We start from the raw sequence: 16,075 nt of genomic DNA on the forward strand, positions 1-16,075 counted from the left end.
GAAGGAAGGAAGGAAGGAAGGAAGGAAGGAAGGAAGGAAGGAAGGAAAGAAGGAAAGAAGGAAGGGAATGAAATAAACAGAATTAGATACATAGATAAAATCAATATAGATTAGATATAGAATTAAATAGATAAGACAAACAGACATAGATATACAGACAGACAGACAGAACTAGGCAGAGGGAATGAACAGGAAGCGGCACTGCAGTGAGAACACCACAGCGCATGTTCTCACTAACATGCCTCATTCAGTGTTTATCTCTGAGACGTGAAAGCTGAACCCACTGCTTTTTCAAAGCTCCTCCCAGGCCCCGCCCACTGCAGCAGTCTCAAGTTTTCTTATGAACTGCATTAAACTGGGAGAAAGAAAATGTCACGAACCGTGAAAGACAATAAAAGTTGGGTCACCTTATCTTCTTGAGCCTATTATCACCTAAATTTCAAATCATATATGATGAGCACAGGTGTCATGCTGAGTCAAGATTTAAGACAAGGACATTCTGTAAAACACTTTTTCTGAAAGACTACACACAAACCTCAGGAGCTGGAGAGCGCCTTGGGATCGGGATGCATACAGCATCCCTTTCTAAAAGAAACTGTGAGCAACAGTAAAATCCAAATCTATACTTCATTATTTACACCATACCCAAACACAACTGTTTTCTAAAATCCATGACAAACAGCACCTGACCTGGCCTTCTGTGCAGCTGTGGTTCACGGGGACACAGTGATCATTGCACCAGTGGCAGCCATTGGTATTGGCCGTGCAGCTGTAACAATCCGTGTGCTGGTCACATCTGTCATGGTCAAGAGCTAGGAAGAGAGGAAAAACCCATCAGCTATGTGGAAGCCCTGTTGCACAGAACCTGAGACAGATAAGCTTCTAACGGTTGGGAAACAAAATGTAGGGTCAAACTGAAAGAAAAAAGCATTGCCATGTTTAGGTTAAAATAAAACAGATATGGCAGACAATCTGAAAAGCTGTTTTGTAACTGTATCCACAAAGTAGCCAGAAAGCGAAAAGCAAGTATCTATTAACTGTATAGCAATTCTGAGATATAAGGGAAGATCTGGGGCTTTGAATGCTTTTATTCCCAGGACAAACCCCAACTAGCAACAGAATTAACAGCAGAAGCTGTGCAGAAGCCAAAGAAAGTAATGTGAGAGACCAAGACATCCATCCTTGCTACAAATGCAAGGCATATCTGGGTGCAGGAATATCCAGTGACCCACAAGCTCACAGGAGGCACTCACTAAGCTGCACTCTACATACATGTGAATTCGAGACTGTGGGTTTCAGAACTTCCACACTTGGTAGACCTGACATAATTCCCATTAATCCCCAAACAAGAAGCTACAAAGCCATGTTGCCCCATCTGTTAAACAATCTCATGGGCATGACACACAGAGGCAGGAAGAGAGGCCACCGGCCTAATGGCACAAAAACTCCCCTGCACCTCGGCTGCTTTTCCAGCCAAGTTTATTTTAATAGGATTAGGTCTCCCCAGAAAGTAAGATAATACTAACGGGTTCATATTGAACCTCCGAAGATAGCATTATTTCCAACACACTATATATTTAAGCTGAATTTTAAACTTTGGTCATTCTACTGATTCTAACTGTTTAGGAAGAATTATGAATCCCACCAGGTTCTAATAATCTGTTTTCAATAAATGAACCAAAATTCTAATGGACAGTACAGCCGTCCCTACACAGCTTTATTTGGCACATCAGAAAAACAAATGCAGTCTCTATCCAATACAGCTCTCAAGTTAACTGCAACATCAATCTTATTAGATACAATGCAGTTTTATACTTTAAATTGATTGGCATGGACAAGCACCTTGGAGTATTCATCTTACTTTTCAAGGATTTTTATACGTTACTTCACTGAGTTGGTGAAGTGGTAATCAAAGCAACCACTAAACAAGTAGCTAAGGAAACAGAAATAACAAGGACAGCTTAGAGGCTCTCGAAGCAGGGACTGGAGTGTGTCTGTTTGCTGCATCCAGCTACAGGGGCGAGAATAGTACAGCAGCTCTACTGTTGTATGCAAGCACAATTTGCTATATGTGATCCTCCCATTCTTATCCTTAGCATTAGACCTTCATCATCAATAAAGCACCCAACAGCTACATACAGCTTTTTATTGTTGACGGTTCTGGCTTTTGGGACAAGGTCTCACGACACAGACAGGCTGGCCTAGAACTGCCTGTGGAATTCAGGCTTGTGAACTCACCAGCCTCTTGTCTCAGTCTTTGAGCATTTGGACTATAGCATGTGCCACCCTACATGTGCTTTTAGAGTAAAACTAAAGACAGTGAAGCAATCGGCCCCTTAGTTACACTCGGCACATTCCAAATCTCTGAGAGCACCAGATTGCTAGTGGTACTGTACTTAACCAAGGTCCCAGCATTCAGGAGGCTGAGGGAGATAGATCACAAGAAGTGTGAGGCTACTTTGAGCTATGCAGCAAAACCCTGTCTCATAAAACCAAAATGAAAACAAACTTCCACTAAGCACCATGGCCTCAGAACACCTGCACCCAGGCCTGGAGTTGTTACCCAAAGCCTGTGTAATGCTGGAAGGTTTATCACCTGCCAACAGCTTCCAGGAGCCACATGACTCCCACCCAAAGACCTTGTACACATGACTAAGAAATGACTAGAGAAGAAGGTGAACACAAAAGTGCACAGATACTAAGTCCCTTCACAATTCAGGTAAAATTAGATCTTTAAATCCTAAGTAGAGAAAAAAACATACTTCTTTTGGAAAAACATTCTGATTTTAACTTTTCTGCTTGTTCTTCAGTTGCCAACTCCCAGGAGGTACACCGAGATGACCCTGTGTCCCACAGACACCGGATGCCAGGTCCTGCTGCCACACAAGCAGCCTCACTGCGGTGTGCATCACACTGTTCCGAGGTAAAGACGAGGACGTCACTGAGGAGGAGGCTGTTGAAGCCACCGAACACATACATGGAACTGAGGGGAAAGAGAGAAGGAATTTACTGAAAACACACACAACAGATGCATGACATGGGGCTGGCTTGGGTTGCTGGTTTTGAAATGTTTGAGATAGCTTTCTCTACATAGCCCTTGCTGGTTGTGTAGCCTGCATGGCCTCCTCTTGCGGCAGTCCTCTGCTCCTGCCTCACAACAAACTTCTGACTGTCAATCTTTGGAAAAATTCCAAGTATTGAAAGTCCTCTGAGATATCTAGTGCGATGGGACGGCAGGTAACCCCTGGAACCATGTGAAAGTGGAAGGAGACAAGTGACCCACAAAGTTGTCCTGCGACTTCCACACATGTGCTGCAGCGCCCCCATCACATAACCAATAAATACACAGATGGATGAGTTTAAGTGCTCTGAGATGTTATTTCAAGTCTCAAAAACCGCTACTATCCTCTAGTCTCTCAAATTCCACCTTCCATCCTGATGGGCGAGCACTCAGGATAGTTTCAATAATGTACCTGTAAATGTGCCCATGGAAAATTAGTACACAGGCAAGTGGCATTTTAAAAACATTCATTTTATCTTAAATTATATGTATGCGTGTGTCTGATGCGGGTATGTGCACATGTGTATGGGTGCCCACGGAGGCCAGAAGGTGTTATAGTCCCTAAAGCTGGAGTGACATCTTTTGTTAGTAGAGAAAAGGTTCTTGGGGCTGAAGGTATGACTCAGAAGGTCGAAGAGCTTGCTGCTCTTCCAAAGGACAGAGTGTGGCTCCCATAACAACAGGCGGCTCACAAGCCCCTCTCAGTCCAGCTTCAGGGGACCTCCCTCCCTCCCCTGTCCTCGGTGGGGACCCACATGCACATGTGCACACACACACACATAAAGAACTCAGAAAAAATTACTCCACAGAAGGCTACACAGAGACTGAGAAAAGTATACACAGGAAAGGTAGTCCTGGAAGACTCAGCCAACTGGGAAAGCAAGCACTCCAACACAGGTAACACCTGCCTAAGGTACCTCCCCCTTCCTAGCGATGTACACAGCATTTTGTAATCATCTCACCAGAAGCCTCATTTACAGAGGCCTAAGCCTTACGACGTCCTAAACCTCTAATAGCTCCCAATTTTATCTTTTTGTAATGCCATCTCGTGATTTCCCGTGCAACCCTATTATCTCAAATATGAAAGAGAACAGACAGAAGGGTGCCACAGAAACATGTCACAAAATAAAATTCCAAAAACCTATATGCAGTTACCATGAGGACACCTGAAAGTGACTCTTCTTTGAGGAGCTGTAGTCATGCTTTATTCTTGACCCGAGCACTTTTCTTTCTATTCTGATACCATCTCAGTTTTGCTACACACTAGCTAGTCCTGAAACTCCTTTCTGTATTGAAGCCATGAATCCTGGGTTTGCCTGGGTCAAGGTCCATAAAAGAGTAAAGGAACTCAGTCTGCTATGGGGCGATGAACTTCAATTAGTATGCAGGGAGAATTAATGCAGATGTCATTAAGCATATGAAAATTTAGTCATAGAGAAATGCAAATTAGAACTACACTGTTGTGTCATTTGTTACCTATCAAACTGGAAAAGAAAAAATTAAGAAATGCTACATAATACTTGAATCAGACTTCAGGGCAGCCAGTGAGCTCAGACGCTGCTGCTGGGCACGGAAGATTGTACAAGTCCATATAAGGGACTCTGGAAACTTGAAACAACACTACGTATTTACCTTTGAACCTTAAGTCACTTTCTAGAAGTTTATCATACAGATAGAGAGTCACGGAGTGATCTGTGTAGCAGTACATACTGTCAGGCGTATGTACGAGAGAGGAGTGGGCTATGGAGAGGAAATATAGAGAACGTGGGAGAAAAAAGGGTCTGACACATACATACTCTATTACCTTTTACAAAAACACGACACGGCATTTCTTTATTTGTCTTCACTTGTTGGAGATAGGGTCTTACATAGTACTCTGTAGCCTACACTGGTCTATAACTCATGACTTTTGACCTGGAAGAATTTCTCTTCCACCTCTGAGTGCTGGGAAAACAAGCATCCTGCCTGCCCAAACTGTATCCCTTTTTTTGTTTGTTTTTTCAAGACAGAGTTTCTCTTTGTAGAAACTGGCTGTCCTAGAACTCGCTCTGTAGACCAGAGATCACCTGCTCTACCTCCTGAATGCTGGGATTAAAAGCATACACTACCACTGCTGGCTCCAACTGGATTCTTAAAAGACCAATCCAATGACAACAAAAACAACTAGGACTTAGATTGAGGTGTTTAAAACTCACTCTTGGAAAAGCAGGGAATGTCTGAATTAGTTGCTCTTCCCCAAATTACACAAACAAGCAACAACAACAAAAACAGCCTCTTCATCTCCCACCCTTCACCCCCACCCCCATTTCCCCACTTTTTTTCATTTCTTCCCAAGTCAGACTTTTCTAGAGAAAAATCTAATTTCATGTCTGGGTCAAGAAATGCGTACAGTGCATTTACAACACGCATACCTGAGAGGACCAGAACTGTGTCAGACTCAAGTGCTACTATGAAAAGATGTTCACCACCAAGAGTTAAGAACTAGAACAGAAGTTGTGAGTCTAGCCTTTAACAGCTGAGCCATCTCTCTAGCCCATGAAATTTGCAGGTAAACGGTGAGAACTGGAAAGGATCATCCTGAGTGAGTGGTCCCAGAAGCAGAAAGACACACACGGTATATACTCAATCGTATAGACATATAATATAGTATAAACCTACTAAAATCTGTACATCTAAAGAAACTAATCAAGAGGGAGGACTCTAACTAAAATGCTCAATCCCCATCTGGAAAGGCAAAGAGAATGGACATCAGAAGAAGAATAAAACAGGAAACAAGTTAGGAACCTGCCACATAGGGCCTCTGAAAGGCTCTGCCCTACAGACTATCAAAGCAGATGCTGAGACTTATTGCCAACTGCTGGGCAGAGTGCATGGAATCTTATGAAAGAAGTGGGAAATAGTAAGAGCTGGAGAGGACAGGAACTCTATAAGGAGAGCAACAGAACCAGAAAAATTGAACACAGGGGTCTTTCCAGAGTCTCATACTCCAACCAAGTACCAAGCATAGAGATAACCTAGAAACCCTGCACAGATGTGGCCCATGGCAGTTCAGTGTCCAAGTGGCTTCCATAGTAATGGGAAGAGGGACTGCCTCTGACATGAACTGATTGGCCTGTTCTTTGATCACCGCCCCCTGAGTGGGAAGCAGCCTTACCAGGCCACAGAGGAAGACAATGCAGCCACTCCTGATGAGACCTGATAGACTAAGATCAGAAGGAAGGAGAGGGGGACCTCCCCATCAGTGGACTTGAGGAGGGGCATGTGTGAAGAAGGGAGGGATCGGGAGGGGTGGAGGGAGGAGCTTATGGGGGGATACAAAGTGAATAAAGTGTAATTAATAAAAGTTAAAAAAAAAAAAAAGAACTAGAGCAGAGGAGCGCATGCCTTTGATCCCAGCACTCAGGGAGGCAGAGGCAAACGGATCACTGCGAGTTTGAAGTCAGTCTGGTCTACAAATTGAGTCCAGGAGAGACAAGGCTACACAGAGAAACCCTGTCTCAAAAAACCAAAAACACTACAGCAAAATGAAACATATCAGTTATTTTTAAATCCAAGTTCATAAAAACATAAGATCCCACAAAAGAAACCTCATTTGTTACCTCTGGGCTGTGATAAGCAAGGATCTCTCCCATATCCAAGATCCAACATCTCAAAGCAAATTTAATACTAATCCACAATGAGAAATTTGGTGATTTACCCATACTGGACTTCAATTTTTCTCTCCAACTCAACAAAAGACTAAATAAAGCATAGCGATTGTGTGGCTGGAAACCAGACATTTCAACAACCAAAAGAAAACACTAGGATTCTATTTTAAGCCCATTACTGGTTCCCTGAGTATGAAATGAATCAAGCTGCATTTAGTTAATACAACTGTTGCTTTAACTGGGCACAGTTGGTGTCCTCAGCAATTCTGACTACCTCAGGTCACATGATGGCTCTGGAAGGCAGGGAGAGCCTTCCAAGAGGCTTAGAGAAAGCAACAAGGTAAAGGCTGCCCTCACCATCCAGCAGCCTCAGAACCTCCCAGCCTCTACCCTCCCAGCTTTCCCTCCTTCCATCTCTCTCAAAACCACAGTTAAAACAATTAAGTCACAAACACAGGTCAATGAAATGAGATCCAAGTTTCTCCTGCAGCAAGTTTCTCATACAATTAAACTGCTACCACCACTTTTAACCATCCCCTAAAACTTCCAACCCTGCCTGAAATTCACAGATACGCAAACACACCACAGAAATTACACAAAATAGTCACACTGTAATTCAGACAGCCATTCCTGGCTTTAGATTTACTGGCTAAACTACATTTTATGACGAACTGTTAACTTCTCTGGGTTTGTGCAAACATAACAATGTTTTAATAGAAGATTTATTTCATTCAACTGTTATTATTACTCTACATTTGCATACCTGCACTTAGCAAATGCCCACAAGGTGCCTAACCTTGTGCTGGGAGAACTCCCAAGAACACACAAGTGAAGAGAGCTGGCACAGTCACCAGCAAAGCCAGGTGAAAACCTCAAGAGGCACTTAAAGCCCTTCTGAGAAAAAGAATCAGACTGAACTTTAAGATAACATTCAAGTTAAAAAGATAATTTAAAAATCCTTCCACTTAGTCTCTCACCCCATAAAATGGTCTTGCCACAAACTGTATATACTTGTAAACATTAAGTAATCGTGATTAAAGATATCACTTTTCCCCAATATCTAGGTTCTAAATGGTTAATTCTTCACAATTACAGAATGTCACTTTTGTACTTTTTCTAATACAAGTTAAATTACCTGTATTAGGAAATTTCAACAGAAAATCTGAAAACCTAAGGAACTATATAATGTAAGCATTACATTTAGTAGTTTTAGTGTTTGAATTTTAAAGAGGGAAGCAGAAAGCAGTAAGAACAGCAGCAAAATAAGAAAAGTTGACATGAGCAGCCTGTTTGGCTCCTCAATCTTTAAAACAGTTTAAAGTGGCCATTCTGCATGTCCTTTATGGCAAATGCTTCATCTGAGGAAGGCACAGGGCGGGGGGGTCAGGATCTTGTGCACGCTAGGTAGGCACTACTGCTGGACCACAGCCCCAGGCCTCTGAATGATCTTTCTGCGACTAAGAGCTCTACTGGTCAGAAAGGTATTCCTGAACACACACTCAGATGCACTCAGATATGACACTTGCTCTCTGACTCCATAATCTCTCTGGTCCTGTTTCCTTTACCTTATTCTGCACTTAAACTGCCCTCTCTCCTTTTTTTTTTCTTCTTTTCTTCCATCAGAAATTTGATATAAAAAATAAGATGTAAGACAGTAACACCATCGTAGCTTTCCAGTTACCTGTTGTGCAAGACTGCTGAATGGCCAAATCTATTGACGTCATGGTGGAGATCAGGTCTGGGGAGCACTGACCATCGGTCACAAGCTAAGGGAAGAAAAACACATTTCAGAGTATTGTCATTGACAGTCAACTAGAACTGACAGTCTTTAGAAAGAAGAATACAGGCTAGGTGTGACGGTGTAACCTTTAATCCCAGCACTCAGGAGGCAGAGGGAAGATGACCTCTGTGCATTCAAGGCCAGCCTGATCTACAGAGTGAACACCAGACAGACAGGACTACAAAGAGAAATCCTGTCTCAAAAAAACAAAAAAAGAAACAAATAAGAATGCAGCAAACACAGCCTCATAAAACAAGCTTTTCTACCTTTTAAATTATGCAATTTTGTGTAAAGGACAGCAGCAACAGCAGCAGCAATACTTCAGGGCTTTGAAGTAAAAGAACTGCACTGAAATGCTAATCAATGAATGCATTCAACACCCACAAATCTCCTACTGACTGTCACTACTCTCCTGTCTACCTGTTTTACCCACCAGAATGTCTGCTTCAGTCTTTTTCTTTCTCCTTGTGGTGCTTCAGATCAGACCCGGGGCCTTGTGTCTAACAGGCAAGCACTCTACTGCTGAGATGTGTTCCCAGCCCACCACAATATTTTCTAACTTGAAAATGTTTAATACTAGGCATTGGGACACACAGTTCTAATTGTAGCACCTGGGGAGGTGGAGACAGAAGGATCAGGAGGTCAAGGAGAGCCTCAACTGCAACTACACAGCAAACCAGAGGCTTTTACAGATAAGCCTTAATAACCATTAACACACATCTCACCTTTGCCATTCCTCAGCTTCCTGCAACCCAAGTTACAGTAAAGGACGTCTCTGTCGATAAAGCTGAAGGATTCTCCAGCCCTTATTTCTAGCCCACTCTTCTGGCCATTAACTGTATCTCACAGGTCATCAATCTTACCTCTTATCTCCTGCTTCTCTGACATACTCTTTACAGTCTCTTCTTGTTCAGACTTTGTTCTCCAACTGTCTGCTCATCTTTTATGGCCCCACAATAGCTCAGCTCTCCTACGATCTCCTCTCAGCTCTCAGCTCTGTCCTAAAGACATCTCTAACTGGACATACCTGACGCTTACTTCTCTTCTTCCCAGATCCTATGCCATTATTATAATAATCCTTGTTTTAGTTTGTTTGTTTTTATTCAAGACATGGTCTTACTGGATAGCTCAGACTGCCCCAATCTTGCCATACTTCAGTCTCACCCTAAGTACTGAGATTATAGCCATGTGCAGTCATGTCCAGCTGGTTTTCTCTATATCTGCTTTCAGTTTGGGAGGAAAGGGCACTTATATTTCTCTCAGGACACACAACAGCCAGGTGTCAAAAGTCATCATTGCTATTTCCATTGCCATGATTTAAACCTCATTGGGACTGCTACAGCAGCAGCTTTCTAAATGTCCATATGTCCCTTCCAAATCACTTATAACAATGCCACACAAGAGATCTTCCTACCTGGGCATGCGGGCCCATAAAGACAGAAGTAGGAAGGTTACCATAAGTCTGAAGCCAGCCTGGACCATAGTGTGAGGCTCAGACTTACAAAAAGGAGAAACAAAAACGTAAAACACCCACAAACAAAAATAAGTGTCAAAGATACACATGATTCTATTGATTTCACTGGGAGACTTTTCAAAAGACCAGTGGCCCTATTTGGCATTCTGCATCAAGTTTCTCAAGATCTGAACAGTCTAGTCTAACAGCTACCTGCTACCCTTGTGCTACTATGACAGAAAAAAAATAGCAGTTCAAAAGTCCTAAATATTTGCTGTGTACTTTTCCCACCACTGGGTCTCTGCACGGAGCTAGCCCTGCTTGGGAGGTCTACCTGACCCCAGTGTTCTTCAGGGCCAAGTTTGGATGGTTTCTCCTCAAGAGGCTTCCCTGACCGTCTTTCTCAGCCCAGTGGCTTAGGAGTGCTCAGAGGTAATCTCACATCTTCCTTTCAGCAAGAACCGTCCTGAATTACAATTACATTGTCTTCTTATTTCAGTTTCCCCCAGCTTGAAGCTAAGGACTAGGGTGTATCCACCATCCTCAGTCTGAAGCCCAGTGGTCAGCACAAACGCATCTGTTAAAAACAAACCCCTGGGCTGGCGAGGCAGCCCTGAGGTTTACAACACTCACTGCTCCTCAGAAGCATTTGCGTACAGTTCCCACCACATGGAGGCTCACAAAAGTCTGTGACTCCAGCTCCAGGGGATCTAAGGCCTACTTTTGGCCTCTACAGGCACTGTATACTCATGGTACACTTAAGGTAATGCAGGCAAAACACTCATACACATAAAATAAAAATAAACCCCAGCTTAGACTAGTCAAAATCATAGAGACAATCAAAGAAAATGATTTCAAGAGGCTGGAGTAAGGATGAAGAGAGGCACTCTTGCTGTTTTCTTTTTATTTGGCTGGAGAGACAGCAGTGGGTGCTGAGAACTGAACTCTTATATTTATGGTTGTAAACCTAGCCTTTAATGGCTGAGCCATCCCTCCAGCCCAAGGAACTCTTGTTTAAAGACAAAGTTTCAGATTCACAAGAAGACAGCATGTAGACGGTGCTACACAATGAATAACATTATGAATATATTTAGCTCACTTAAACTACTTAAGACATTCAGATGGTGAGTGTTACTCTGTGCATTCTGCCACAATAAGAATAATTTTTAAGATGAATATCCAGCTAGGTGTGGTGGCACACACCTGTGATCCCAGCACTCAGAGGCAGAGGCAGGAGGCTCTCTCTCTGAGTTCAAGGTCAGCTTGATCTACATAATGAGCTCCAGGTCAGCCAGAGCTACACAGTGAGACTACCTCAAAAAGCAAAAACAAAAACAAACAAAAAGAACATCTGATGGTATTTACACAAAAGGACATTCGGTGTTCATTTTCCAGAAACAAACAAACACTGCCCTCTTCTGGCCACACTACAGTTACATCAAAAGCATGTGAAGCCAGATTTCTAGGAAATAGCATACTTCATCCAACTTAACATAATACAACTACACACGGCCACTACATAACGCATTTGTAAGAAAGAAGATACTAGCCTTAAAAAAAAATGCAAGCACTTAATAAGAGTGATTTCAAAAAAAATTTAATGTAGTTTAATGTAAGCTTTTCAATAATGTATAACCCTACTCAAAAAAATACAAATTCTACCACTTGGACTTCTTTCAAATGGTGCAATTATTTTAACATAGTGATATTTTCAATCCTCATAGGCAAAGAAAATATTCCTGAAGCTAAAACATCGTTGGAAAACTTACCAATGTCATAAGCCATGAAGTCCGAGGAGAAGCACTTGGCCCCGTGGCTCATGGATGTGTCGTTGTGCGTGTTCCCTCCAAACACCAGCATGGTTCCACTCACTATCACAGCTGTATGCAAGTAACGGAAAAATCGGCTGTCCTTAAGAATGGTCCTTTTGAGTTTATTTAGAAATAATAAATACAAGGTTAGTTTTAGAAGAACACCTATCTGCCAATTTAAATGTAATTATTTTATAACCTCAATATCAAATGTGTAATACTTGATTTTCCCATATATATAAGCTACTTCCTTATAAACATCTGTAAGAATTTTGGGAAACTATATTAAAAGTCCTAAAATGTTCGTATCCTGTGGTTCTATACTTCCAGTAAAGCATTTCAGGTGAGAATTATATACACTATAGATCAAAATTTATGCTCAATGTTTTATTAGTAAGGCAAAAGCTAGAGATCAGAACCCCTAACTGCAGAGGATCAGTGGTGTCACTAAAGACAGTGATCTCCAGGACAATGTAAAATTACCTCCATAGCATGGTCTCTAATGTATGAGAGAGAGAAACAGGAAGGAAGGGGGGAGGAGTAAAGGGAGGGAGGGAGAGAGGGAAGAAACAAAGGAGGGAGGGAGAGCAGGAGTGAAGGAGCGACAAAGACTGACCAGTGCTTTGTAATTACATCATAACTCAAATTAATTTCCATTTGCTAAAAGTAACATACTCTTTTACAGGCTGAGCTACAGTTCAGAGGAAAACTCTATTACTTAGGCATGAGAGCATCGTGTTTGATGATTTAAAAGGAAAAAACCATCAAATGACCCCAACAATGACACTTTGCTCATCAAGACAAGGTAAACACTACATTACTGATAGTATAGTCTATTCACGTGCAAGGCCCTGGGTTTGATCCTCAACACCAGAAAGAAAAAAAGAAAGGATATGCTTTTGCAGTTTGTATAAAATCAGCACAACTTTATTCCTGAGACTTTTGAGAAGATGAACTCTAGAGTTCAGTGGACGGTATCAGTCTAAAACGCTAAGCACTTTCTAACTATCCTAAGAACGGAGAAGCTAACAGACAGTAACAACAAATACTGCCCTAACTCTATTACTGTATTACCTAACTTTGTCACATACAGTGTTGAACAGAAAGCAAGCCATAGCACAGTATTTTCAATCAATTGCCTCTCCAAATTCTATACCATGAAGGGAGAGCTCTAGGAAAAGCACCCACCACATCTGGGTGTCCACATCATATCTATAGAGGTCATCTGCAAGCCGGTATTTATTGGCGCTGAAAGCCTTGTAGCCACCGTGAACATACAGGGCCTTGGTCCTGTGATCATAAACACTGCTGTGGCCATAGCCCCCTTGCACAAGAGCACCCTGAGTGTTTAATATACTCCATGTGTTCTTTTCTGAAAAAGAAAAGACAGTTCAAGTCAATGTTTCAGACTCCTCTTATTCTAATAAGTATTTACACATTAGTTTAAAGTCTAAACAGCTTAGAGGAAAAAAAGGAAGTTCAGGATATACTTCCATCTTCTTTATAAAAAGGCCATCTAGCCAAGCCTGGACAGTGCCAGCCTATAGTACCTAGTATAGTTCCAGGTACTAAGTAAATGAGGCAGGAGGATGACAAGTTCAAGGCCTCCCTGGACAACTTAGTGAGACCTTGTCTCAAAATAAAAAGTTCTGGGGACATACCTTTATGGTGGTATTGGTCTAGTATACACAAGAACCTTGGGTTCAATCCCCAGTACAATAAGTAAAAATAAAAAGGTGGCAGCCATCTAAAACTTACAAAAAGCCAGGTGGCCAACACCAGTCTGCAAAACAGTGTGATGTTCTAACACACTATAGAGGAAAAAAGTTCATGACACTTAAAAGACTCAGATTGTGAGGTCAGGGAAACGTGGAAGAGGGAGGAAGGCTAACCCAAATGAAGTGCTTGAAGAAACTACATAGAAACCTATGACCTTACAATCCAAGTGAAAAGTCTAATTAGAGGGGACAGTAACGCACAAGCGATATGAAAGACGTGGTGGCGTATGTGTGGCGGGGGTGGGAGGGAGCCAAATGTGTAAGTGGGGACAAAAGGCGTGTTGGAGAAGGAAGGAGCTAGGTTAATGAAAACTAAGAATACATGGAGAAGCCTTATGAAAGCCTGCAAGTCTGTGTGCTAACTGAAAGTCTCAGGTCACAGGTTACCTCCCTGAAGGTGACTGGTCAGGGAGGAATCTAAAAGAATAGAGGCTATTACCATGCTTTTGGTTGCTCACTGTAACTAGATGGTAGAATCTCATTGCTGAAGCCTGCACATTTTGGTTGCAGGCTATGGAGAGATCAGTTCTGAACTGACCGAGGAACTCCATCCCTGCAGGTAGCTGTCATAGTGCTGGAGGGTGTTCTGCAGGCTGCTGAAGTCATCAATGGTCTGGCCTACCACTGGACCCTGAATGTTCCAATACTGACTTGAAAAGCAAAGATGTACCCACTAGTGCAATGGTACCAAGACTGTCCATGGGGGTGAACACCACTCTGAGTTAGATTTGAGGGCCACTCTACAGGAAGGAGAGAATTCATGCATGGTACAGTAAGCCCACTCAGAACTCGCAGCTAGGGAAGTCAGAGCCTCAAGGTTGTCAAACTGCCTTCTAAATACTTGTGTTTATGTAGAGAGATTTGTGGTCAGAGAAGCTTCTTAGTGTATTGTAGTGGTTAATTCAAAGTTCAAGTTCAAGTGTGGTGAGTGCCCAACCACAGAATGGTATTTATCAACCTCTACCCTCAAGACTCGGGGAACATCTCAGAAAGATGGTAAGAGCCTGGGAATAGGGGGAAATGCTGTGAAAGCTGTTCTCTGAACGTGATACGGCCATAGCACTTGTGGATAGCTGCACAGGAACTACAAAAACTTAAGCATCTTAAAAATTCCGGCAGATATCAGGGAGGAGCTGCCAAGACCCCGCCTACAACTGAGAAGCTACTGGCAGTGGAAGGCTGCTGGACGAGGGAGTCCTTGTTCTTTGTGGGCAGATTGCCGCGGGATGCCCCAGTGGATGACCCACAACTATGCATGTGAGCAGCACTCACTGGCTTCGGTGTGTTCACCCTCCCCTCAAACTGAGGACATGAGGCTGGGAAGAAGGTGGGTTGGGGGCGAGCCGAGGGAGAGCCGGATGGGGAACCGGGTGGTGGATATGGTCAGGACACGCTGTACACAGGTATGAAACTTTCAGGGCAAATTTCTAAAGACTCAGATTGTTAAAATAAATTTTAAAGATTCAAAGTTCTCTTAAGTATACATATAATTCCCTATGACCTTCAGTGATTCTTTATGTTTTTGAATGTACTTTAATAATCTTTATAGAAATACTTCTTCAAAATTTCAATTCTAACTGACATTCCTATTATACAATGAAAAAATAGTAAAATTTAATACAAGAAAAGATTAAACACTAAGGTAAAATAGATTGCTTTAGGCCGACATCTAAAGGACTATCCAAAATTATTTTAGAGTGCTTATTGTTTTTCATTATGCATATTTTGATAGCCAAAGAATTTAGTGCTATCCTTGGCTCTTTGCAAACTGACAGTAACAAGTTTTTATTGCACCGGGTCATCAACAACCTGAATCCCCAGTTAGCTATTGATATTAACTATTTCAAGACGAAGTACTGGATCAAGGTTAAGTTGACTTTGTTAACTATTCTAATAATAACGGTAGGGGTTTTCAATCTGATATTCAAGATACATCCACTGGAAAAAATACATACCCAAGTCATATTCCTGCACAATGCTTATATATCCGTAGAGTGGGCAATGGCCGAAGACGACCAACATGACCACACGGCCAGTTGCCAGGGTCACAATGTGTGCTGAGTGTCCAACTACTGCATACTGCTCCTTTGCTTTGGGGGTCAGCAACACCCATGACTCGTTATGAATATGAAGTACTCTCAACTCACTGGTCACATTCCCTGTTGAATCAATTTTTCCTCCATACATGTAGATTTTATCCTACAAGAAAGATGAAAATAGGATTTTTTAAACCATTAAAAAAAATGAAATTAGGGCTGGAGAAATGGCTTAGCAGTTAAGAGCATTTGCTGCTCTTGGAGAGGATCAGAGTTTTAAAATTCCTTGAACCCACATGGCAGTTAACAGCCACTTGTAACTCCAGTTCCCAGGGTGTGGATGCTCTCCTCTTCTGGCCTCTGAAAGAATAGCATGCACAGACACACATACAGGCAAAACATGCACACACATAAAAAAAAATAAATATATCCTTATAAAAGTTGATGTCTGAGAAAAGAAAGTGATTGGTTCACACTCTCATTCTTATTCTTAGCTTAAGAAAGATGAG

At 42.2% G+C, this 16,075-nt stretch overlaps 1 protein-coding gene across 1 annotated transcript in view; it reads right to left on the reverse strand.

Annotated features, from left to right (window-relative positions):
- The window catches only part of Atrn (attractin), a 134,945-nt gene that overhangs the window by 65,249 nt on the left and 53,621 nt on the right, over window positions 1-16,075 (reverse strand). The window contains exons 8-13 of the mRNA XM_055610688.1: window positions 15,486-15,729; window positions 12,941-13,124; window positions 11,711-11,865; window positions 8,390-8,474; window positions 2,763-2,983; window positions 691-812 (exon numbers count right to left, since the gene is read on the reverse strand). Of these exons, the coding sequence (XP_055466663.1) occupies window positions 691-812; window positions 2,763-2,983; window positions 8,390-8,474; window positions 11,711-11,865; window positions 12,941-13,124; window positions 15,486-15,729 (1,011 nt within the window). The remainder of the gene's footprint in view (window positions 1-690; window positions 813-2,762; window positions 2,984-8,389; window positions 8,475-11,710; window positions 11,866-12,940; window positions 13,125-15,485; window positions 15,730-16,075) is intronic.

The sequence above is a fragment of the Psammomys obesus genome, unplaced genomic scaffold (genome assembly GCF_907164565.1).
Source record: "Psammomys obesus unplaced genomic scaffold, mPsaObe1.curated_primary_1811, whole genome shotgun sequence".
NCBI lineage: Eukaryota > Metazoa > Chordata > Mammalia > Rodentia > Muridae > Psammomys > Psammomys obesus.